This window comes from Triticum aestivum, chromosome 7A (genome assembly GCF_018294505.1).
Source record: "Triticum aestivum cultivar Chinese Spring chromosome 7A, IWGSC CS RefSeq v2.1, whole genome shotgun sequence".
In the NCBI taxonomy this organism is placed as follows: domain Eukaryota; kingdom Viridiplantae; phylum Streptophyta; class Magnoliopsida; order Poales; family Poaceae; genus Triticum; species Triticum aestivum.
In genome coordinates this window covers 668,244,304-668,270,375 of record NC_057812.1, presented here as the reverse complement: position 1 = coordinate 668,270,375, position 26,072 = coordinate 668,244,304, and the positions used below count along the sequence as shown (strand labels likewise).

The window sequence follows — 26,072 nt, the reverse complement described above, 5'->3', positions numbered from 1 at the left end:
ATAAATAGCATGCCTAGCGACAAGGCCCCGGGGCCGGATGGCTTCACCAGCCTGTTCTTCAAGAAGTGTTGGGCCATCTTCAAGCTCGACCTCATGGCGGTGATCCAGTGCTTCGACTCCCTACACACAACAAACCTCCACTGGCTCAACTCTGCGAATATTGTGTTGCTTCCCAAGAAGGATGGGGCGGAGAGCATCGTTGACTTCAGGCCTATTAGTCTCATTCATGCGGTCGCCAAGCTCATCGCCAAAGTGCTCTCTAGTAGGCTTGGACCGCACATGTCCGCCCTCGTCCCCAACGCCCAAAGTGCCTTCATCAAAACGCGGAGTATCCATGACAACTTCATGTCTGTTAGGAACCTTGCTCGCCGCCTGCACAAGAGCAAGACCCCTTCTCTCCTATTCAAGCTGGATATTCGCAAGGCCTTTGACTCCGTCAAGTGGGAGTATTTGCTTGACCTCCTGCGGAGGCGTGGCTTCCCTAGAAAATTTCGGGAGTGGATTGCGGCTCTCCTTTGTTCCTCATCTTCGAGGGTTCTCTTGAATGGGGTGGCCGGCTCTCCCATCAAGCATGGCCAAGGGCTTCGGCAGGGGGACCCCATCTCTCCTCTCCTTTTTGTCATTGCCATTGACCCTTTGAAGCAAATCCTCGACACGGCAACTAGGAAAGGCCTTCTGCACAAGATCCGTGGGAGAGCACAAGATCCGTGGGAGAGGGGTCATCGTGCGTACCTCTCTTTACGCGGATGATGCGGCTGTGTTTGTTGCGCCCATCAAAAGGGATGTGGACAACCTGGCGGCCATTCTGAGGGGATTCGGGGACGTCACCGGTCTGTGCACTAACTTCCATAAGAGCTCAATGGTGCCCATTAGATGTGGCAACCTCGACTTGGTCCGCATAACCCATGGGCTGCCGGCTGTTAGGGCTGCCTTTCCGCTCTGTTATTTGGGGCTACCGCTGTCGATTTGGAAGCTGAAGCTTGCTGACTTTCAATTCTTAGTGGATAAAGTGGCGAGTAGATTGACAACATATGAGGGCCAAAACATCACCACCATTGGACGCGCGGCGCTCGTCAAGTCGGTTCTCGCTTCCCAAGTCATCTACTTCATCACGCCGCTTGTCATACAACCACCATCCTGCAAAACATTGACAAACTCGAGTGGGCATTCCTTTGGTCGGGATCGGATAAGACAACTGGGGCAAAGTGCAAGGTCAATTGGGACACTGTCAGTAGGCCGCTTGACTATGGTGGGCTTGGGGTCCTAAACACCTTCAAGTTCGCACGGGCCTTGCGTCTGCGGTGGCCTTGGTATGAGTGGAAGGAGCCCACAAAGCTGTGGGTTGGAGGTGGGAACCCGTGTGATGAGGATGACCTAAATTTTTTCTACGCATGTACCACCATCACGGTTGGCAATGGTGCGCGGACACCTCTTTGGGACTCTCCTTGGCTTCTGGGTCGCAAGCCCAGAGACATTGATCCGCTCATTTATGAGGCTTCCTCGCGGAAGTGCTGGAAGGTGCGGGAGGCTCTCAAGGAGAGCGCGTGGATTCTCAAAATCAGGCCACCTACACCGACCTCCATGGAGCATGTTTCACAATTCTTCACCCTATGGACGCTGCTCCAAGAGGTCCACCTTGATGAGCTTGCCGATGATGACATCCTTTGGAAGCACACGGCTTCCGGGAACTACTCCGCGGCCTCCGCGTACAGGGTGCAGTTTTTGGGCTTGGTCCTCTCCCCAATGGACCAAATGGTTTGGAAGGTTTGGGCCCCTCCAAAAGTCAAGTTCTTTGCTTGGCTCGCGCTTCAAGATAGGATCTGGACTGCAGACAGATTGCAGAGGCGAGGCTGGCCAAACTGTGGCCCTTGTCCCTTGTCCCTTGTGCAGAGGGGTGCAGGAATGCGGTCCCCATCTATTCTTCAGATGCCGCTTCACCCTCAGGCTCTGGAACATGGTGATTCAGAAGCTCTGCATCCATGACGTGGACACGTCCGCATGGCACTTGTACGACTCCATCAAGGAATGGTGGGCGAGTTTGAGCGCCGAGGGCACCGCCAACCGAAAAGCGAAGGCTTCGATAACCATGTTGGTTTCATGGGTGATCTGGAATGAGCATAATGCAAGGGTGTTTAGACAGAAGAGTGCCCCTCCGCATGTTTTGCTAAACAATGTGATCGAAGAGTCTAACCTTTGGGTTAAAGCCGGGGCGAAAAAACTAGGGTCTTTCTTATTGCGAGAGTAATTGCCATGCCGTTTTTTGGGCTGTAGCTCTACACAGGTCCTCCAAAATCAGTCGATCCAGTCCAGAGGAGGTTTTTGGGAGAGCTCCTATTTGGGGGGGGGGGGGGGGGGGGCTTATTTGCCGTGTTCTGCGGCAAATACACGCCACGTCGCACTAGGGGCGCCGATTGGGCCGACCCATTCAGTGCACTGCAATACGAGTGCGAAAAATCGTAAAAAGGGTAGCGCGAGGTGGCTAGGACTACCACAGGACTGCCTGCTTGCGCTAGCTCGGTGCTAGCCACTGCCATAGAATAGACCTCCCGATTGAAATACATCGGAACTCTAAAAGAAACTAAGTACAGTTCCGAACTTAACACTGTCTGACAAAATTCCGATTTTGTTTCCAACTTTTGAGTAATTTTTTGAACGTACGATTGTATTCACAAATGCAAACAAAATTTATGAAAACAAACAAATTTTGAATTTCAGAAACATTTTTCGAAAACATGAACATTTTTGAAAATGGTGAACAATTTTTTAAAACACGAACATTTTTTGAATCTTGAAAACAAATTTTGAAACGGAGAAAAAATTTGGAAGCGCGAACAATTTTTTAAAGCATGAACATTTGTTTAATCTTGAGAACAAATTTCGAAACGTAGAACAACTTTAAAAAATCCTGAACAAATTTGGAAGCGCAAACATGTTTTGAATACGTTTTTTTTTTTAAATCTGGTATATTTTTTGAATTTCGAAAGTTTGCACTTTTTTGTCTAACGAGAACATTTTTTGAATTTTGAGAACATTTTTTCAAAAACTGAATATTTTTTGGAAACCCTAAAAAAGTTGAATTTTTTGAATTTGTTTTGAGAAAAAGAAATTAAAAACCAAAGAAAGAAAAAAACAGAAAACCCGAAAAAGGGAACAGAAATAACTAAAAATAAAAAGAAGACGCAAAAATAAAAAGAAAAACCTGAAAACCTTGTTCAAGAACCTTCTAGAAGGTTCCAAAAACAAGCCAGGAACCATCCAGAAGGATCCCCAAACCGGAAAATGATTCCACATAAAAAAGAGCTAACTGGGCTGGCCCATTTACTATCGAACATGTGCGGTAGGTCAACAACTTGCGGCAGAATGCGGCGAGCGCTCCTCTTCGGCGCCCTCAGCGCCCGCTAAGTAGTTGGCGCTCGAAGGAGCGCGGTAGTGGGCCGGCCCAGTATTGCTCGCACCAGATGCTCAAGAAACAAACGTTAAAAAATGTTGCAGCGGGTGGGACTAAACTTGCACGCAATTGGTGACGGACATGGCGCTTCTACCACTACACTAGGATGGTTTGTTGTGTTATATGCGAAAAAACAGTCCTATTTGACCATGTTTGAGCCCCAGAACAAAAATATTTCGAAAAGGGGAGGAAAAATTGAACAAGAATTCACAAATTTTAAAATAGTTCATCGATTCTGACAAAATGTCACGGTTTTCTAAGAAATTTTCACAAAAAGATCATCAATTTTTCAAAAAAGTTCACCAGATTTTGAAAAGGTTCATCCATTTTGAGAAAAAAATCACAAATTTCAAAAAAGTTCACCGGATTTTGAAAAAGTTCATCGATTTTGATTAAAAAAGTTATCGGATTTGAAAAAAGTTCATCGATTTTGATAAAAGAGTCAATGAATTTGGAAAAAGTTCACCAGATTTTAAGAAAAAGGTCACAGACTTAAAACAAGTTCATCAATTTTTGTAAAAAGTTCATCGATTTTAGAAAAAGTTCACAAATTTTGAAAAAAGTTCATCAATGTTGAAAAAAAGTTCACCAAAAATTGAAGAAAGTTCATTGATTTTTAAAAAGAGTTCACAGATTTAGGAAAAGTTCACGTATTTGAAATAATGTTCATCAATTTTGAAAAAAGTTCACAAATCCGAAAAATTTCACCAATTTTGAAAAAAGTTCATGGATTTTATCAAAAATTATGAATTGAGTAAAGGAAAAGGAAAAGAAAAGCGAAAAAAGGAAAAAGGAAAAAAAAATGAAAAAACAGAAAAACCGAAAGAAAAAAGAAAGTAAAAATAGAAGAAAAGGGAAAAGTCATCACGAAAGGGCGTTGTGGTCGGGTTGTTAGTGGAGTTTGTCGAGACCAAGAGGTCCCTAGTTCGACTCATCACACGCCTGTTTTTGCAGACTTCGCAGTTTTAACCGAAAAAAGAGATAAAACGGGCCGGCCCAGCTCGGAGTAGGGGTGTGCGCCGGTTTGCGATTAACACAGTAACGGGCGCAACGGGCGCCGAATAGGAACCAGCGAATGCGGCGAATAGGGTTTTCCCGGACGCGTCGGGCAAACGGGCCGGCCAATAACCAGGCAACGAGCGATAGGAAAAATGACTCGAAAAAGAAATGCGCACACAACAGTGTCGAACACGCGACCTCATGCTTACTAGCAGCCACGCCAACAATCTGACCTAGCTCCTGAGTATGTCCAATTGCAGTGCAAATTTTAAAGTACAATGTACAACGACAAATCTCTTTTTTCCTTCAAAATTTCCAACAATTCTTGCAAACAAATGTGAACAGTTTTCCATAAATATATTTGAAAATCGTGAATAAATATCGAAATTCGAACAAACATTTAAAACCTGAACAATTATTGAAAACATGACAACTATTTCGAAATTCCAAATTTTTATTGATTTTTTATATACGTTTTTTTTTGTAAAATATATATTGAACATTTTTTTATATATGCTGAACAATTTCGAAATAGAAATTGAACATTTTTGTGATATACGCTAAACAATACTTAAATACATGTTGAAAAATTTCTAAAATATATATTGAACGTTTTTTTACTATGCGCTGAACAATTTTTAAATGCACATTTAACATTTTGTGATATGCGTTGAACAATATTAAATTTACATTAAACTGTTTTGTATAAAAATGTGTTTTGGAATTCATATCTTTGTTCTAATGATCGAACACAAATTTGAAAAGAGAATAAAGGAAAAGGAACATAAAAGAAACAAAAAACAAAAAGAAATATAAACAGAAAAAACAGCGATGCGTACCTGGGCCGGCCCAACTCGGAGCGCCTTCAGCAAAGCCCCGACGTTTGGGCGCTCATGAGCGTCAAATAGGATCCACCGTTTTTAGTTAGTCATCGATCTTGTCCTCCGCATCGCTCGAATCCTACCCAACGGCTAGCACGAGCGCGCGGGGGCGATAGCGAGGAGGAGTGGTGCGCAGGCCGGCGACCAGCAGAAGTGGACATGCGTCACACAGCAGCGACGGCGCATTCGGCAGCAAGCAATCCTTGGCCTTGGCGTGTGAGGTGCCGATGTTGTCGGTTTGCCGGTGAAGAGAAAATGAAAAGATGGACAGTAAGAGAAAAGGGCTAGCAAAGACAAAAAATTGAATTTTTTCTTTTTTGAAAATCTACAATGTAGTGATCTCAAAAACATTCTTCGTGTGATGAATTGCATATTTAACAAGCTAGCTTGAAGCAGTTGGTAATCATAGTAGCTTCAATCAAGCACCCCATAAAAGTGATAACGCTACGGGACTATCCACCAACAGTGGGAGTAACATATGTAGAAATATCACAATATCTAGATAAAATAGATGATGTGACAAGCAATAAATGAAGAAAAAGAGAAAAATGGTAGCATAGCTAGTTACTGCATGTTGCATTTAACATAGCTATTTACTACTCCCTCCTTTCCGGTTTATAAGGCTCAATTCAAAAATCTCACCAACCAAGGTAGATGGTCAATGATGGAATACTTTTTGTAGTTTGCAAAAGCACCCAATTAATGCTCTTGTTTTCCTCAAAAAAGTGTGTTTAACAATGCATTAATTGCAATACATGCATGCATAAATTACATGCATTGGTCAATTTTCTCCTAATATTTGCATGCAATGATTTAATGCACCTTGAAATCTGAACATGTGATAAGAAACAACTAAATTGAGCCTTATAAAATGAAAAAACTAAAATTTTGAGATAAAGCCCTATAAACCGAAAAGGAGGGAGTAGTAGTATGAGTAACATCACACATATCAAGATAAGATGAGTCTATAGCCTAATAAATGAAATGTTGCTTGTTACCACACATATGTTACTCTCGTTATAGAGGTAGTAACATAAACTAGTAATATAAGCATATATCACTAGTCTATTGTATTACCCATTGTGGATAGTCTGAGATAGTCTGCTCACTAAAAGAAGGACAGGGCACTGCAGGGTCTTCTGGACACCATTAAAGCTTTCGTTATAGGCATGTTTTTGGGTTGTTTTTATTTTAAAAAGATTGCACTTCCATTGCATTTGGTTATTACATTTAGGATTGTATAAAAGTATTTGCGTTCATTTTAGTGTGTATGGATTATTTTGGTCTTGCATTATATCTTTTTCTGCTTCACACCACAAAGAAAAAAAATTGTCCTCCACCACTGTATGCGGATAGCTTTGGATGGTCGCCTCTCATATTCTTGTCCGCGGATTGGTCCCCTGTTCGCAGACGGATGCAGGAACAAATTTACGGGCCAGTGTTGGAGATGCCTTTATGACAAGGTTTATTTCTGTTTTCTTATACCTCTCGCGTGTGTGCGTGGCTTTTGGTTTTATAAAATAATAATAACATCGTGTGCGTGGCGTTTCCTCCAGACCTCCATTTCTCAATCTTTTATAAACTCCGTGTGCGTGGCGTTTTATTGTGACATCTTTTTTTTGTTCCGACTGAGATGAACGGAACGGAACGGAACGCGTGCAGTTTTTTTTTGAACATAAACACGTACAGCTTATTTTTTTTGTGAGAGCAAGCATAAAGCTTTATTACGCAATAGTTGCTCCTGTAGCTGACGCTGTAAACACGTACAGTTTTTTAGCAACATGGAACACGTAGTTGAACCGCACGGCACTTGCCCCCACAACGAACGGGCACATGAACCGCACGGAAGCCCAGCACGACACGACCCACGCGCCGCGCATGCGGTTGGTTTGCGCCGAGCCCACCGCACCCCACGAACCAATGCCCAGCGCCGCATCGGGCCTCGCTCCGTCCGTCCCACGACCCAACCCAACCGCCGCCCGCCGCAATCGGCGACCGCCCGCCCGCCCCGCTCCCCTCCTCCATCGCGCGGGAAGGAAGCCTATTAAAAAACCTCCGCCGAATCCCCGCCGCCTCCTTCCTCGGCAAGCCTTCCCCCTTCCCCTTCCCCTCCCATATACCTCCGCCTCCCGCCTCCCCTCCCACCCAATCCACCCCCACCTCCACCCCACCCACCCGATGCGCCGCCGGCCCGCGCGCGCCAGGGCCGCCATCGCGCCCGCCCCCGCCCCGCACTCGCCGCCGGCGGCGATGGACGGCCTGCTGAGCACGCCGGCGCCCTCCCCGTCCACCTCCGTCTCCCTCGGCCTCGGCTCCCCCGCCGCCGACGACGGGTCCCTCAAGTCCCCCGCCGTCGAGGCGCCCCGCCGCAGCCTGCGCCTGGCCGGCGCCGCCAGCCCGGGCACCCCCGCGGCGGCCTCCTCCGACCGGGACGCCGCTTCGTCGGGCGCTCGCGGGAGGAGGATGGGGAGGCCTCGTGCTTCCGCCGTTGCTGCGGCTGCTTCCCCGGAGGCTGGGGAGTCGGGGAGCGATGGCGGCGGCGGCGACGAGGCTATGGCTTCGGGCGGCAGCGGCGGCGGCTCCAGTGCTCAGGGGACGCGCAGGAGCTTGCGGTCAGGGTCTCGGCTCGGGAAGCGGCCCGTGGAGCCAGACGTTCACGCAGAGATGGCGCTCGGACCGGATGGAGGAGGGTCCGGGTCTGGAGACAAGGTGCACGACGAAATGCTGCACCAGGACGCCGAGGGCACGGCAAAGCGGCGCAAGGGCGTGTCGGCTCGGCTGGCCGACTACGTGGCTGATTCAGAGAGCGACAGCGATGATGACTTTGTGCTGCCGGCGAAAGGGAGTGCGAGCACCATGGCCGGACCGGCGGCTGATTACGTGCCTGATTCGGAGAGCGACAGGGAGGATTTTGTGCTGCCGGGGGATCATGGCATGAAGGTACCGGCAAACTTGTTTGCTCCTTTTAACCTGACTGAACCGAATGTGGTGGCTATGGGTTCGCATATGACCAGCCAGGGGAGTGGTGGTTCTGTGAGGACTCGTAGAGGGGGAATTGGACAAGTTAATGACAGGAATGAACAGCTCTTCAGTGAGGAGTCTATGCTCATGCATGATTCGGCAGAGAAGGCAGCTGCGGATATGGATTTCAGTGAGGAGGTTCTCAGGCATGAGTCTGGAAATAGAGGTGAAGGAAACACAAAGCTGGTTCTTGGGAACAACGATTCTGGTGCTGCTGTCAGTGTGGGTACCAGGACCAGGAAGTTCAGTCGTGATGATAAAGGAAAGGGGAAGATGGTTGTGGAAGAGGTTTTATTGCCCCAGAAGTTAAGTGATGATGAGATGGATTGGCAACCTGTGGTTTTAGAGGAGAATCAGAGCGTCTCAGGAGCAGCTGATGCTGATGTGGAGCCACTTTGGAGGCAAGCGGCAAGAGAGAGAGCTATTAAGCTGGCACCAAAATTTGCATTCTTCAAAGCAGATGAAGATGTACATAGTGATGAAGATGATGAAGAAGAGTTAGAGCCTGCGGCTGATGCTCAGGATTGGCCAGGTCCATATTCTACTGCATTGAGGATCATGGATGATAGAGATGCCAAATTGAGAGCCAGGGAGTTGGGTCCGTCGTCTAAACTAGCTAATGATGCTGATAATGTCATTCTGTGGACACCTTTGAAAAACAAGAAAGCTCCGCTGCGACCTGTCCCATCACTTGCAAGCTTATGCATGCAAACTCTTGCAAGCCATGCTGAAGGTATTGAATCACTTGGAGGCATACCTGAGGACCTAAAACATAAACTTCTCACGGAACTGTGCCGTTCTAGGAAGATGAATACCCATCTTCTTACTGAAATCTTGTGTGACAATCCTGTGGCACTGCAGCTTAGGGAGTGTTCCTGGTTGAATGAGGATGACTTTGAGGCTGTTTTTGGTAAATGCATGATTGAATCCTTAGAGGTACTGCTTTTCACTTATGCTATTCATGTTTCATGATCACATCATCTACTGCTTTCGCTAAACATATGAGTTTGTTATTGAGAAACTAAGATATCATTGCTTCTGTTGATTATGAGTGTTTGACCAGCAGACTTTGCTGCCCTGTTTTTGGGCAAGTCATCTTTCAAGGACTTATTTTCTCTTTTCTTTTCTTTCCTTTTGTGAAGGTTCTGCAGCTTGACTTATCTGGGCGATGCATGCCTGACTATATTTTGCCTACTACCTTGGCAAAGGTTCCAAATTGCATGCCATTATTAAGAAAAATATCTCTGATGGGAAATTACCGTCTTTCTGATAATGGGTTAGACAAACTCATCTCAGCAGCACCTTCTCTGAGTTCGCTAAATTTAAGCGAGTGTTCTCTTCTCACATCAACTGGAATTGAGAATCTTGCTAATAGGCTGCAATCTGTATTGAGAGAACTATATATTAATGACTGCCTAAATGTGGATGCCATGATGATTCTTCCTGCTCTAAAGAAAATTAAACAACTGGAGGTTTTATCAATGTCTGGCATACAGTCTGTCTGTGACAAGTTTGTGAATGAGCTCATTCCTATACATGGCCCTAATATAAGGGAGTTAGCGTTTGCTGGTTGCCTGTAAGTATCCCTACTTACAGCTGTAGTTTCTTCAGTGTATATTATATCTTGTAGTTCTCTTAGAAGATTACAGTTTTCTACTTTACCTATTTGCCTTTTACTTCAATGCAGGAGCATTTTTTCCGTAGAATTTCATTCTATAACTGAAGTCATTAGTTGAAAGTTGTTACTGAATTAGGAAGCCTGTTATAATATATTTTGTTATGAAAACTATCAAACATCACTGGTCATATCATAGATTTTCCATGATATGAGACAGAAGCTGAAAGTGCAGCATGATTTTCCATGCTACTAATGGCATTGGTACCTTACTTTCATCTTGTCTTTCAGATTAGATCCTTAGTATTAATTCAGTTATAGATGGAGTCACTGGTCATTTGCGCCTTTGTTCTTCATATCCAGGAGGACATTATAATATTCTTCTGGAACAAACTAGGTTTCTACTGCCGCAAAGATGGCTGGACCTGTAGGGGATTGTGTAGTAGGTTAGAGAGGATGAACAATGGCATAAATGGATTGCTAAAATTCTTTTTTCTTGATTGATAACTATTCTCTTGTTCATTGACCCTCCTAACTCTAATCTTGCAAAACCCAATCCGATCTCTTTCCTGTTTAAATGCCTCCCCTATCTATCTAAATAATATTGCATATCTATATCCTATATTGTGGAGTAAGTTAAGGAGCCCCCTGTGCTATATGCTAACCAATCGTGTCCTTCATGGTCGCTTGCAACCATAATGTGTCCACTTACCAGTAATTATGACGAGTCAGGTTTTTTAAGTTATGTGGTGGGCCTTGGAGAAACACAAAGTCCCAGCAAAGTACATTACCCTCATCAAGGACATGTACGATAATGTTGTGACAAGTGTTCGAACAAGTGATGTCGACACCGATGACTTCCCGATTAAGATAGGACTGCATCAGGGGTCAGCTTTGAGCCCTTATCTTTTTGCATTGGTGATGGATGAGGTCACAAGGGATATACAAGGAGATATCCCATGGTGTATGCTCTTTGCGGATGATGTGGTGCTAGTTGACGATAGTCGGACGGGGGTAAATAGGAAGTTAGAGTTATGGAGACAAACCTTGGAATCGAAAGGGTTTAGGCTTAGTAGAACTAAAACCGAGTACATGATGTGCGGTTTCAGTACTACTAGGTGTGAGGAGGAGGAGGTTAGCCTTGATGGCCAGGTGGTACCTCGGAAGGACATCTTTCGGTATTTGGGGTCAATGTTGCAGGAGGATGGGGGTATTGATGAAGATGTGAACCATCGAATCAAAGCCGGATGGATGAAGTGGCGCCAAGCTTCTGGCATTCTCTGTGACAAGAGAGTGCCACAAAAGCTAAAAGGCAAGTTCTACAGGACGGCGGTTCGACCCGCAATGTTGTATGGCGCGGAGTGTTGGCCAACTAAAAGGTGACATGTTCAACAGTTAGGTGTGGCGGAGATGCGTATGTTGAGATGGATGTGTGGCCACACGAGGAAGGATCGAGTCCGGAATGATGATATACGAGATAGAGTTGGGGTAGCACCAATTGAGGAGAAGCTTGTCCAACATCGTCTGAGATGGTTTGGGCATATTCAGCGCAGGCCTCCAGAAGCTCCAGTGCATAGCGGACGGCTAAAGCGTGCGGAGAATGTCAAGAGAGGGCGGGGTAGACCGAATTTGACATGGGAGGAGTCCGTTAAGAGAGACCTGAAGGATTGGAGTATCACCAAAGAGCTAGCTATGGACAGGGGTGCGTGGAAGCTTGCTATCCATGTGCCAGAGCCATGAGTTGGTTGCGAGATCTTATGGGTTTCACCTCTAGCCTACCCCAACTTGTTTGGGACTAAAGGCTTTGTTGTTGTTGTTGTTGCAGGTTTTTTAAGTTAACTATGACATGTTTATTATGCATATAAAGAGAAGTGATATGAGGGTACATTCTGACTTTTTTTTTGTCATTGCGCTGTCTAATTTGCAGGAAACTGACCTCATCCTCCATTAAGACTATTGGGGTGAACTGCCCCCAGTTATCATCTTTAGATATACGAAACTTGAGTAGGTTGCGTGACTCAGCAACGAGACATCTTCGTGATGGCTGTCGTTTTATAAAGAAATTAAAGCTTCAAAAGAATACATTCAGGTATTCCCATTTTTCCATTCATATTCATGTTTATATCTGCTGAAATTTTGCATATGAAGGCTCTCAAAATTTTGTGGTGTATATAATAATTGAATATGAACTAGCTTTCCCTTTCAATTAGCAATCTATCAATGATTTTCAGTAAGCTAATTTACACATGGGGTTATTTGTAGATTTGTAGAAGTGCCAATATGGTTTGGTCTGACTTTAATGAGTGTTTTTAATGACGTCAACTGATTTGAGAAGTGAATTCATGATTCTTACTCCACTACTTGTCAAGGTCTTATGTGCTGCTGGATGGCATGTGTAGGCAACCTGTTTGGTGGTCATGATGGCCTGTTTCAATAGATTACATTGCTACTTTTTATTTTAGGATTAGGATGTTGGAAACACCAAAATGTAAAATTCAAAGAGATAAGAAAAGCAAACACACCACTAGGACTCTTGACTGGTTTCCTGTTTCCCAAAAGTTCTCGACATTCAAACCAGAAGAGAAGGATTCATACTTTAGTTATGTGTACAAGATACCATCCCCTGACCATTTCATATTCACACATTATTATTCTCCTGGGATTTTTGCTGTCTCAACCAATGCATCAGCACAGCTTAACACTTATGAATATTTAACATGGTTTCCATTTTTATGATGCTTCAGTTTATGAATATATTGTTTTTCGTAGTCTTCTTTTGTATTGATCTGCACATGATTTTTGTGTAAATGATATCGTGCAAAAAATCTTCCTCATGCTGCAATGAACCTAATCAATTTTGCAGTGATGAAGCACTGTCTCAGTTTTTGGAAGAATCTGGAGGATGTCTAACTGAGTTGAGCCTAAACAACATTGAGAAGGTACTTTGTCCATGCTCCTTTTTGTCTGCTCGGATGTGTGTTTCTCATTGATATGAAACCTTCAAATCATAACTCTATCATCTAGTGTATGCACCTGTATCCATGACATCGTACTTGAAATAAGATTATGCTAGCTGGTGCACTGTTATTAAAATCTATGTTTGATGATCCATAAAATTTCAAGGTAGTCATGAAATAAATAGACAATAGATATTTTATAAGTTGTAGTACTAATCCTCTATTGAGCAAACACACTTTCACATTATACTCCAACTCGCGCATGCTGACATATAAGAGTATACAACACATACATAAGTCATGCAAACTGTTCTGACAAACATCAAACTCCTATATCATGGAACATAGAACCCCCTTACACAGAGGACACCAATCCCTGAGGCCTCCGCCTTGTTTAGATCTAATACTGATGTGGAACAGAAAATGCATCTTGCCTTTGGCCTCACATTTACTGTACTGTTACTGTCTACTTTGTTTCACTGTATTTTTGCGATGCTTCTTGGTTGTTTCGTATGTGACCAACTTTTATGCACATTTTAATCTATATAATTTATTGCTCTTACTTTAGGTTGGAAACCTTACTTCACGGTCGATTGCTCTCAAGTGCTCCGTACGCTTGGAGGTTCTGGATGTTTCCTTCTGCCGTGGTCTGACCAATGAAGCTTTGGGCCTGATTGTTGACAGTTGCTCATCATTGAGAACTCTCAAGCTATTTGGGTGTACCCAGGTATGCTGATAGGCGTATGTATGAAGTATTACTCGCTCTATAAAGTAATTTAAGAGCGTTTAGAGATCACTACTTTACTGATCTGTGATCTAAATGCTCTAATAATTCTTTACAGAGGGAGTAGTTATCAACATATAATGTGAGACATTTTTGCTGGCCCATTCTTCTCATGAAAACAGCTTTGTAGAGAGCAACATCATGAACTTCTATAATTCATAGCTGTTTGATAGCATCAGTTGTTTGAGACTTCATTTCGTGGGACCATACTCAGTGTGCGAATCATTTGATTGCAGATCACGGATATTTTCCTCAAGGGCCACTCGAACTCATTGGCTAAAATTATTGGGATAGAAGGGAGCATACTGGAGCAATTGGGTGGTTATTAGTCACCCCAGAATGATTCTACATTTGCCTGACCACTCAGCGGTCCAGCTTGGGCTGGGAAACTCTTCTAGAACCTACCTTGCTGATGATACCAGCTAGATATCTAAAACTTTTTCAGTTAGATTTATAGTAGCATTTCGCTATTAGGTGCATGACACTGATCATATGGATGCGTCTAGAACTTTGTTATATGATTCATGATGGAAGTGTTATTTTGGCTATTAGGTGATGCGTCTAGAACTTTGTTATATGATTCATGATGGAAGTGTTATTTTGGCTATTAGGTGCATAACTGATCATATGATTCATGATGGAAGTGTCATTTTGGCTTTGAACTTTGTCACACATATGGATGTTGTCTGGAATTTTGTTATATGCATGTTGGTTATGCAGCTTATCCTATATGATGTGATCTTATGTTTACATCTGAAACCATCAATTTTGTTATACTGCACACATTGCAAATGGGCCTGTGCGCAATGTGGTATACTGTGCACACAGTTGACCAATGAAACCGTGCACACGAAAATAGAAGGCGTGGCCTATATACAGGGGTATTTCTCCTACACCGTCCATGCCATGACAATTTCTCCCCAATAGACATCGTGCATTGATGCTCACACGGCCTTCGTCTAGGAGATCCATATGATGACCATCTGGCTAGAAGTGGTGACAATGCAAGAAGTGAGATTGTGCAATTGATGGAAGTAAATTCAAGTCGACTAGCAATACACAAATGTACGAGCTAGTGATGCAGAATTTCCATACAAATTTCTGATGCATCCTATTCCTATAGATCACATCTCATTACTATTTTGATATCATGCATCTTTGTGCTGTGCTCCTCACTCAAATAATGTCACTTTTGTGTCCCCTCATGTCCATTTGAATGGATGGTTCCGCCACTATATATAGGGAAAATCCATTCTACCACTAGGTGGTAGTTACCCCTGCCTTGATTGCCGTCGGATTACATTAGATCTGTAGATTTCTTAACGGGTCGTGGGCACGAAAGAATTGGATATTTTTCTACCTGCTATCGCTACCTTCCGTTTTTCCTGGCGCTAGACTGGACCCATATATAACAGGATCGTACCGATCTCATCTAACAGATCTTCTCTTTCTCTCTCCTTTTTCTAATCTCAATTCACGTCTCTGTGCTGAAATCAAAAGCTATCCCAAGAAACTGACGGCTGTAGCGATTACAAATTGCAAAAGGAGGTATGCAACGTGAACTACTTCCCGTGATTTCCATGCGTGTACAATAGTTTGATTTTTTAATCCAGATTTCCAGGCACATGTACATCAATATAATCATTGATTATTTTGCACAGCCATTGCCATCCGCCGAGTCTCCTTTCCTGCACGCAGTTATTCCTCCAAGCATGCGAGTGTTCGTCGGCGTATCAAGACCTGCACAAAGGCTAGCCTGTCGTGTGCGGCAGCAACGATTGACAACCACGTAACTGCTCCAGTGCTGCAACGGAGACAACGATGAACTGTGGCTGATGCACACGACTGATACGTGCTCTGGCGCAACGTGGCCGATAGATGACTGCCCCGGCGCGTCGGCGGCAACAACAACGTACATATGAGAACATGGTTCACGCATGGATGTGCCACAATCGTGTTAAGTCCGTGTGATGGATGCATGGCATCACGCATGCAACGCATGCAGCAAATATATGCAAATCATATACTATGGCTCATTGGTTGTATAAAAGTACTTATTTTTCTTTTTGTATAAGCATACTCTGTTGTATGCATGAAGTATATAAACTACATACTCCTTTCAAGAAGAAGTATATAAACAACATACTCCTTTCAAGTTGAAGTATATAAACTCCATACTCCCTTGCTGAAAATACTTTATTTTATACGTGCCTCGTATTAAGTAGTGACACGTACTCCTGTTTAAAAATTATACGACACATACTCCATCCCGAATTATACTCCATACTACAACTACTACACATATACCACCTTTTGGAATTTGGGGAGGAGTATATACATACTACCTTTTGCGCAGGGTACTGAACACGCATGCTATGGACATTTTTTTTTTCAAATGCAGATGCTACGGACATATTTATGTTTATAATCTTTACAAAATTTCATACTTTAATGTTTATTGGCAATGAGATTACGTAAGTGCTAAAATCTGTCTATATACTAACATCCTTCCAAGTAAACGTACTCTTTCATCGGGTGCAGAAAATTAGCGTCACATTGCCTGAACAAAAAATTAGAGCCAACATGCACTTATCATATTTATATATACTACATACTCTTCTTTTTGCGGGTGATATATACTACATAGTCCTTTTTTTGCGGGAATATACTACATACTCCAAGCTACATATATTCCATACTTAAAGGTATATACTCCATAATTTTCCCAGAAGTATTTCACCATACTTTTTTATTTTGCAGGGAATTTCACCATAGTCCATGCACATACTAATTAATTATTCTCAAGGAAGATTGTAAAAAAAACTCAAGGAACACGCTCTTCACGTTATTGGATCTTTTAGTATCCACTAACCTATTTGGTTCGGTGGTACCATGGGACACGTGGAAAGGCAATAGCTAGGTGGTAACTACCATTGCTTGTAGCTAAAATTTGTCCTATATATACTATATATATACTATATATATATATATATATATATATATATATATATATATATATATATATATATATAAGCATGTACTCCCACCTTAATGGATAAGGTTGAAGGAGCTGACCCATCCGTCAAATTTGTTACACAGTATTAATTCCAATGCATGCGTTATCCACACCCTAGAAATTAGGAACTGCCCATGCGCCACTCAAACATTTAAGTAATTATATTTTTCATCCATGCAGTATATTATCAGTGAAAGTGCTCCACGTGATACCACTTTGGAGTATTTACCTAGTGTGCAAAAATTTGGAGAATATATACTGCTTGCAACTGAGTGCTATACGTGAGTATAAACTACTTTTTTGTGGAGTGGGTATATACTACTTTTTAAGGTGAGTATGTACCACATTTTGATGAGATGTGATATACTATTTTGTTAGCCAGTGAGTATATACTACTTTTTGTTAGTGAGTATATACTATATTTTACTAAGATGATATATACTACTACTTTATACATGAGTACATTTATATATTTTATCGAGATGGTATATACTACTTTGTTGGGAGTGCCTGCATACTACATTTTTTATGACTGCGCATACAGCTACATTTGTGAGTGAGTACATACCAAAAATTGTTCTATGAAGGGGATTATACTTCGGCAAGTGAAAGCATAAATCAGAATGAAGTATAGTCAATGATGAAGAGTATTTTATTCAGTAGAAAATATAAAATGAAAAGGCAGTATGCACTAAAATATAAAGCAGACTAAGGTAGTTAATAACTTCAATAACAAGATTACAAAAAAAAGGAGTGTTGGACCGGACGACATGTTTCAGAGTAATAAGTTACAAATATTCTGTCATTGCCGAGCATAAAGTTCTGGAGTATATTGCATAGAAGCAAGAAGCTACAAGACACAAATGTGTCTATTTGTGTTAAATTAGTTCTTCAAAATACAGAAAATCACACGGTTGACCATCTCCTGTCCCAAAGACCTTGCACACGCCACAAAGAAGAAGAAACGACAGCAGCCGGTCGCCGTGGTCTAATGCATCAGCTGTGATTTCTTGTATGTGATATCTGCACATGGAGACATCTAACATATAAAGCCTCCTAGAGTGGTAGTCACAACGAAGGCCTTGAGTGCACGGTACCATGGAAGAGAAAAAAGACCACCGCACCGCGCCGCGCGTGGGGGTGCAGCGCACCACGCGAAGGAAAAAAACCACCGCGCCGTGGTGAGCCCCGCGCCCGTCCGCTTTCTCCTCGTTTCCAACCCTAAAATCTTTTCCCCCTACATCCGCTCATCCCCTCCACTCCCTCGACAACGGTGGCGGCGGCCCCCTCTGGTGGCGGAGGAGGAGGGGGGAGATGGTGGCGCGGCGGCGACCTTCCCCCCTCGTCATCCTGGATCCCACCGGACCCGAGGCGTGCGGGCGCGGCGGCGACCTGCAAGGGAAGGGCGACACTCGAATCGATCCAGCGCCATGGATCGTTCCCTGCGCGAGAAAGAGAAAATGAGGGAGAGAGAAGGAAGGAGAGGAAGCAGAAAGAGAGAGGAAAGAGGAGAGGGAGGTGCAGCGTTGACCGACGGCTCGCGCGGTGGTGCGGCAGACGGCGGCCTCAGCGGGTGTGCGACGACACCACGCAGCTCCTGTGCCGCGCAACCCTCTCCTCGCAGGCTCAACAGGAGGTTCCCAAGCCAGCTCGGGCCGCTGCTACCTCTTCCTCGCCGCCCAACAGGTCGCCGTGCTGGGGGAGCAGGGTAGCATCGGGTCCACAGGCTGGGGTGGAGGCCTTCCCAACTCAGACTGCGCGTCCTCCTCTTCGCCGCGTCATCGCCCTGGCCAGCTGAGCACCAACCCGACGGCTCCGGCATCCGATGCCAACACAACGAGGTGAGCTTCACCAAATACTCTCTCTCTCTCTACCTATCTCTTCATGCGGCCCCCTCCCTCTCTATAATCTTTCGAGTTTGATTTTGTTTCCAGGTTATACTCCAATCAAACATGTGAATATTTACCAGAGTGCTTCAAGATCGATCTGATGATCCACTACCGCTCTGCTGTTGGGACTAATTTGGATGGGAATGGTGATTTGATGGTTGATTATGATTACTTGGTTCTTGCTCTTGGAGTTACTGTGAATACATTCAACACTCCTGGTGTGATGGAGCATTGCCACTTTCTGAAGGTAAAATCCTGATTGGCATTGTGTGTCTCTTTACTGTTCTGCTATTTCTCATGTTTAAATCCTGAGATGTAAGTTATAGTTTAATTTCCTGCAAACTCTTGAGATATATGGTATTTGTACCGTGCAGTATTAGTCATATCTTGTGCTTACAGCCTCACATTGTAAATGTCAGGTAGTGGAGGATGCCCAAAAGATTCGGAAGAGCGTGATAGACTGCTTTGAAAAGGCGTCACTTCCTAACCTCAGTGAAGAGGAGAAAAGGAAGATCCTTCACTTTGTGATTATCGGTGGTGGACCTACTGGGGTTGAATTTGCTGTGGAGTTGCATGATTTTCTTGTCGAAGATCTGGTGAAGCTATATCCTGCAATTGAAGAAAACTCTCAACTCCTACTTGCGCTCCGCCTCTTCCTCCTTTTCATCGCTCAATAGGAGGCAGCTCATCTGGCCGTGCAGCAGACCACGTCCTGAGCGGGTCGGTGACGGCGGTTGCAGCTGGTGCACGGCGATTCCAACGACAACAGGAATCTGCAACTTGTTAGACTTCTTTGCAACCCCAACAAGGCCCTCATCTGCTTTGTCTACATATATGCATGATTTCTATGATTGGAATCAGATAGCACTAACTATGTGTCAGACTGCTAATATTTATTTGCTTGATGATCCTTGAAGCGCACTCTACGCTCATACATGATCCCACATATTCTAGGTATAATGATACTATCTTTAGTGTTCTGTTCACGGGAATTTGACAAGTCACTGCTTAAGATTTCTTAACTTTTGTACAGATGCTTTCTTGAGGCTTTGGCTAAAAATCTGTGGTGTACGTCACTCATCAGGTTGAGTTTTTACCAGTTGCTGATCTTATTATTCTGGTTATATTGTCATGAGTAAAAAAAAATAGTGCACTTCTTTTTGAGGAATCTTCATGCATATTTGTTGCATCCTTACAAAGTAATTGTACTTTAGGTAACTCTGACGGGCTAATGCCTTAAGCTGGGACATACAACAAAATACTTATTTTATGGGAGGAGTTTATGGAACTGGGTAGTGCTCATCAGGATGCTCTTGCAGCAATTGACACAATCGATGTGGCTAATGGAGCCAGTGAGTAACCTTGCCACCCTTCAGTATGGTCAGTTTTAATATATACTACAATTTCTGTATGCAAGAGTGACCTTCTACTGTTCTAAATGTAGTGTTCCGTTTAAAAAGAAATTCCATGCGAAGATTTAATGTGTACGATCGAACTATCTTTAGTTTATAAAGGTACTCTTTCTAATATTTTACTGTAATAGCAGGTTTTAGCCAATATTTAGTATTGAGGTGTTGATGACAGCAAATACTATCCTGCTTGTCTGTTTTCTAGACGTGTTTCTATATGCTTTTCAGTTGTTAGTTGTGATACTTTTTATTGTATTTCGAAATTAAGATGTGCTCTGTATATGTGATGATACTATATACTTTCTATAGTTATTGAACTATATACCATTTTTTTATTTATGCTTATGGAGTGCTTAGTTAATTGCTTGCAAGTAGATTTTATAGATACCAATAGAAATAATAACTTGGGATTTATTTCTGTTCAAGCTCTGTGATCTAGATGAGCAAAGCAACAACTTTGGCTTTATTTCTTTGTGATGTAGATGAGCAAAACAATAACTTGGATTTTAATTCTGTTCTCTATGATGTAGATTAGCAAGATTTTTAACCAACAAAGTAATTTATTTTAGTATGGTTTTGTCACTATGATTGGTAATATGAAGTTTATTTATTCTAGGTTCCTATCTTTAGACAGTCACATCCACGTTCGTACTTTTAGAATAGTTGTTGCAACGGGGAAGAGCATTTCTGCAATAGCAAGATATCATGACCCAATGGGCATAGGCCGAACCAACCACCATCACTATTGCTTCAGGATTAGATAGCCAACTTCCACTCATGAGGTGAGTTTGCTTACTCTACTTTCAGTGTACTGTGCAGATATGTTGGTTAGAAATTATGCTATGTGCCTGTCAAGTTGATTAGATATGAAAAATATGCTCTATAATACCGACATAATACTTGTTTAAATTGGCTTTTCCCTGGTTCATCAGTGCACACATGAAACCGGTAATAAGAAGAGAATCACCTGATTTTTTTATAGTCTATTTTAGTAAGCATGTTCATAATATTAGGATAGTTTAATTTGAGAACAATTGGCTGGAGGAACGATGTAATTTGATACTCTGTTATGTTGATCTCCAGAGAAATTTGGTTTTTGGTTTTTCATTGATGTACGTTAATCTGTTGTGAATCTTGTTTGCTTGCACCAATTATATGGGTAACAATTAGAGGGGAACTTTTGGAACTCATACATTCTATTTCAGTTAATGTTCAAAGCAACTTTCCTGTGTGAATCTGATAATCTCACTGAAACCTGTGTTTCATTGTGTATATTCAGCCTGTCGAGTCAAGTTTCAGACTGATCATGTATCCCCTTGATATTCACTGGATGGAATCCCCTGTTTTACTCAAACTGAACCTTCTACAAACATCGGAAAAGCAACAGTAGTAAAGATGGACAGAAATTCCAAAAATAAGGTTAGTTCTTTTTTGTTCTGTATCATTCTCTTTACCGTTCCTTTTGGTACTACACTCCAAAAAAGAGGCAATCGGAAATATTTAGGTCCACTGAAAAGTAATTCTGGAGCTCGCAGAGTTCTCATTTTTCAGATTTGCAGTAGTATTCACTTTTGGTTTACATGATATTGGTTGTATCTCCCTGACAACTGCTCTTCGGTTGGTGCAGGTGTTTTTTATGGATGTAGCTGGTTGCGATGAAGCTAAACAAGAAATAATGCTATCACTTATTACCTTTGTCCTTCAAATTTGAGTATAGGCCTGTGAAATAATGAATATTTGTGTCTCATTGCTCCAGCATGGTCAATAAAGATATGTTGACCCAGGAAATGTGGGTTTATCATAGGTCCTACTGTATACGTTGATATATGAAATATGACATTTCCGGTTATATGCTATCACTTATTACCTCTGCCCTTTGCATTGAGTATAGGCCTGTGAAATAATGGTGTATTTGTGTGTTGATTCGTCTGTTTTCCTTCATGTTCTGGTTAAGGTACCAGGACAGACCCAGAGTTATTTGTAAAAAAGTGCTTTCCAATGTACCAATATTTTGTATCCTTTCTAATGCTTAAAAAAGAGGCGAATAATTCTTTTAGAATATGTAATATCCGACATGTGTAACGCACCTTAAGAGACTACTAAGTTATCCTGTATAATTGGCACGCCCTACTTTTGTAGTAATAAATATATCATGTGCTGCTCCATACAGGTGATACATTGCATTTACCATAGTATTTGATTACATATGATAACATAAAATCTGTTTTTTCCTTAGCGGTTCGGCACACTTAGTGCATAGAAACAGAGTACAGGCAAATTGATTAGATGCATTAGTTAAGAACACTGATTTTTTTTGGAAAGCTTCATCATGACATCGATATTGGTTTCGCCTTACTGCCACTCAGAGGTTGGATGGAGCATCGAGGATTTCAGGCTTGGGGTGGCCACATGTTGCAAGATAGCAGGAAGAGTTGGATGTGTTCTGCAGAGACCAGGTGATCAATGTCGTGTACAACACTTCTAAATTTGGTCATTTATTTATCCTCATAGCTGGTTCCCTTGATACTTTTTCTTAGAAACATGATCAAAGATACAAAAAGTTTTACTTCTGAAGCAGAAGTGGCAGTATAGTGTGCATGCCGTATTGACCTGTTCATGCCAATGGCAGAAGTATCTGATTCATCCGACCTAATTCAAGTTAACTTGAGTGCAGCAGTAGATAAACATTCACTTACAAATTCTACTCCAAATGGACAGTAATAGTAGTACGTGGGCAGTGTAAAATGTGTTTTTGTTAGTTCAGTGAAAATTAGAGATCAACCTGATGGTACTTCATTTTTATTCTAATCTGCCAAATGCTATTAAGGAAATGAAGTTTCTTCCTCGATCAAGTTATCAGTCCTTGGTTCACTCTTGCCCTTTGCGCTGGATGAGACGGGGAGGAGGAGGAGGAGGAGAGTGTGGGGGCATCTGGAGAGGAGCGAGGGGTGAGAAGTAGCAAGAGGTTCCTTAATAGCATTTGGCAGATTAGAATAAAATTGAAGTACCATCAGGTTGATCTCTAATTTTCACTGAACTAACAAAAACACATTTGCTCCACATTTCCCTTTGCGCTGTCAGTGAAAATGTTATACGTCTTAGCTACCTCTGCTCGCTTTCGATGTTCAGTTCACTACTTTACTGCTCTTTCCTTAATTTCGAGAGGACACAGGAGAGGGAGCTACAATGGCAGGAGAAGAATGCAACGAGGTGCGGTCTTCTGTTCGATGCCAAGGGCCTGTCCGGCAGTGATTTCCTCGGTGAGTACTCCACTACACGCCTTCCGTCGAATCCGGAGAAGAACATTTATCACCACCACCATGCATGTTCTTGGCTTGGCTTGGGGTTCGTCTGCTAATGGAGATTGATCTGATTTTACCTGTACTTGCAGGGATGATCTAGATGATATAACAAAAGGATTATATATGCATTTGTGTGCTTCAGAAAAGGTTACTGCTACATTCAACTTTTCACCAGAAATGATTCGTATATCCTGAAGATGTTGCTAGCGTCTTGAAGGATTACTTATATTTGCTCCCTAATTTCCTGGATTATACGAAGTGAGTTGGATCATCGAGGGTTGGCGAAACTGATATTCAAATTTGTTTTGTTCTTTAGACCAGACATTAGCCCTTTCTCTCTATTTAACATATTTCAAGTTCTCATGTTACATTATACTCCCTCCGTCCCATAATGTAAGACGTTTTTTGACACTAATGTAGTGTAAAAAAAAGTCTTACATTATGGGACGGAGGGAGTAGTAAATATTCAATTCACTTCTATTTTGTAGACAGGTCATTAGCCTTTTCTCTCTATTTAACACATTTCAAGTTCTCATGTTACATCAAAAGTACGCTGGTTAGGATGTTTGCAACATGCCGTGTGTTGTAATCTTTGTCCACTGTACATGCACATATTAAATACTTTCATTAGTACTTTTACATATTTCAAGTTCTCATTGTTCAGTTTGTTGGTTTACTAGAGAATGTTCCTGATCCTTACTTTCATAGGTACATTTAGAAGTCACAATAGAGAAGGTTTGTAGCCTTGGCTCCAAAGCTTCAAGCTCTTATAGAAATTAGAACTGAGGGCCTTTTAAAATGAGTCCTGCATAATAGTGTTTTTCAGTAGGATGCAGAATTTTTGTTTGTCTGATCGGCTATCATTGGTGCTGATTTACGTACTGATTTCATCATCATATGACTACAATAAAGAAGCTGTGTGTATAAATATTTCTAACTGCTGATACTTTGCATCAGTGATTTCAATTCTGTTGGTCCTCCTTAACATTGCTTGGGAATGTGAGGCTTAAAAGTTTCAACCCTGTGCAATGTGCTTCTCGGGTGTGGGTTTGTGTCTGACTAATTAACCGTTCTGTTAATACTGATATGTCCTTGTACATTATATGGGTATTGCATCGCTTGTACTTATAGTAAGTGGAAATTTTTCTCATATGTTTCAATATGTCCCCGAATAATATTAATGCACACTCTTTCAATACATGGCTTACCCTTGGCCTTTGCGCCATTGGCGCAACTGGTCATCTAGTTCTGTTAAATGTTAATTGAATGGACAAAGAAGCAGTTTACTAATGGAATGAACCAGGTACGTCCATATACTTATTAGATTAGTGCTTCGATGAAAAGATCGTCGTACATGCGCTGGAAAGACACCAAGTAGTAGATTGATGCAGAATACTACGTATCCACGATGCATGCACCCCCGCCCACACCATACGATCTACACAAACATACATGTCTCATGCACGAAAATTGATAGGCACCCCCTGTTGTTTCTATCCGATGGGGACAGAAGGATATCACCGCCGTCATATATGTTGATGGGGACAAGCAAGCAACGCGTAGTGTGCAAAATCCTGAGATATGAATTAACAGAACACCTATGAATTTTGTTGAGTGCCTACCTTACAAGATGAGTACGTCATGGAGCCACAGCTGACCGCATGTCGTCTTTGTCGTCGTGCCACGGCCTGAGTGCTTGGCGAGGAGCTCATCCATCCAGCCACCGCCGGCCGCACGGTCAGTGTAGATGCCGTCGAGTCACGCTTTTCCTCTGGGAGGTCTAGCACACCCGGCCGTTGATTCATACCCGATAAAATATAAACTTATCGCTAATAACATGGATAAGCTAACCGAGAGCTATCTTTCAGGAATCAGTTAGTTAATTAGTATTGTATTAATTAATTAATAGCTAACGGATTTGCATGGTGCAACCGAATAGAAACTCCATGCAGGATGGCCACGACGGTGGATGGAGCTAGGAGTACGTACTCCTAGGAGTACCAACCCATTTTCCTACATATATATGTATATATATATATATATATATATATATATATATATATATATATATATATATATATATATAGGTTTTAGATGAGTGAGTAGCTCGGACTTTAGTGTTTTACCTACTATGCCGCCCACTATGACTAGGGCGGCATGTGCAAAAGATCTGGTACAACACCGAGTTGATACAGTTTGTGCATAGGATTTCCATATTTTCGTTCATGAAAGATCACAATAGCTAGTACTATGGGCACGCTCCCTTCTTCATTTCAGCAAATATGGCATACATTAGTACATTAATCCTTCTAAACTCAAATTAATCAACTTGAGATTTTTCCTCATACATAAGAAAAAGACATAACCTACTCTCTCTGTCCAGGATTATAGGGCCAGTGGGCCACAAAGTATCAAGTGGTACCTACTGGATCTTTTTTCTTTTCCGAAACCATATATTATTAATTTTTAATAATGTCAAAAAAATCATCTTACAAAGAGGAAAAATACAAAAACCTTGAGGCCATGCCTCGCGATAGCAATATCTAATTGTACCATCGAAGCTACGATTACATATTAGCAGACAGGGCGCAACACTTTTAAGACAACGCCTTCAGGAAGGAATCATTGCTCGTGCGCTTGGTTGGTCCAACGAGATGTCATACCATGGGCTATCACCCTAAGGAAGATCTTCGAAGCCATAAGGCACCCCAAAGAAATCCCCTATCATGTAATTCACAATTGTATCCCCTA

The 26,072-nt window shown here is 42.4% G+C and overlaps 1 protein-coding gene and 2 long non-coding RNA genes across 5 annotated transcripts; 2 read left to right on the top strand and 1 right to left on the bottom strand.

Annotated features, from left to right (window-relative positions):
• Positions 1-7,473: 7,473 nt before the first annotated feature.
• Positions 7,474-14,363, top strand: LOC123149123 (uncharacterized). The gene is made up of 6 exons (XM_044568655.1): positions 7,474-9,285; positions 9,492-9,925; positions 11,892-12,053; positions 12,828-12,903; positions 13,490-13,648; positions 13,942-14,363. Exons 1-6 carry the CDS (start codon positions 7,507-7,509, stop codon positions 14,032-14,034), a joined length of 2,703 nt encoding a protein of 900 aa, XP_044424590.1. The 5' UTR covers positions 7,474-7,506; the 3' UTR covers positions 14,035-14,363.
• Positions 14,364-17,494: 3,131 nt separating this feature from the next.
• On the bottom strand, positions 17,495-25,107 carry LOC123149122 (uncharacterized). Its single transcript, XR_006474357.1, has 2 exons — positions 24,944-25,107; positions 17,495-17,744 (listed from the first exon to the last, which is right to left on the bottom strand). It is a non-coding gene; the product is annotated as an uncharacterized lncRNA (long non-coding RNA).
• Positions 17,928-23,964, top strand: LOC123149121 (uncharacterized). Of its 3 annotated transcripts, none has more exons than XR_006474356.1 (10): positions 17,928-18,562; positions 18,656-18,857; positions 19,030-19,564; positions 19,644-19,694; positions 19,825-19,962; positions 20,678-20,801; positions 21,299-21,438; positions 21,647-22,475; positions 23,192-23,279; positions 23,411-23,964. It is a non-coding gene; the product is annotated as an uncharacterized lncRNA (long non-coding RNA). The 3 variants fall into 3 exon arrangements; XR_006474354.1 differs by having other exon boundaries at positions 20,636-20,801; XR_006474355.1 differs by having other exon boundaries at positions 19,825-19,990; positions 20,636-20,801.
• Positions 25,108-26,072: the final 965 nt, after the last annotated feature.

Coding starts and splice junctions, on each gene's coding strand:
- LOC123149123 (XM_044568655.1), top strand. CDS start 7,507: ATGCGCCGCCGGCCCGCGCGCGCCAGGGCCGCCATCGCGCCCGCCCCC. Junction 9,926..11,891: donor TTAGCGTTTGCTGGTTGCCT/GTAAGTATCCCT, acceptor TCTAATTTGCAG/GAAACTGACCTCATCCTCCA. Junction 12,904..13,489: donor GCCTAAACAACATTGAGAAG/GTACTTTGTCCA, acceptor CTCTTACTTTAG/GTTGGAAACCTTACTTCACG.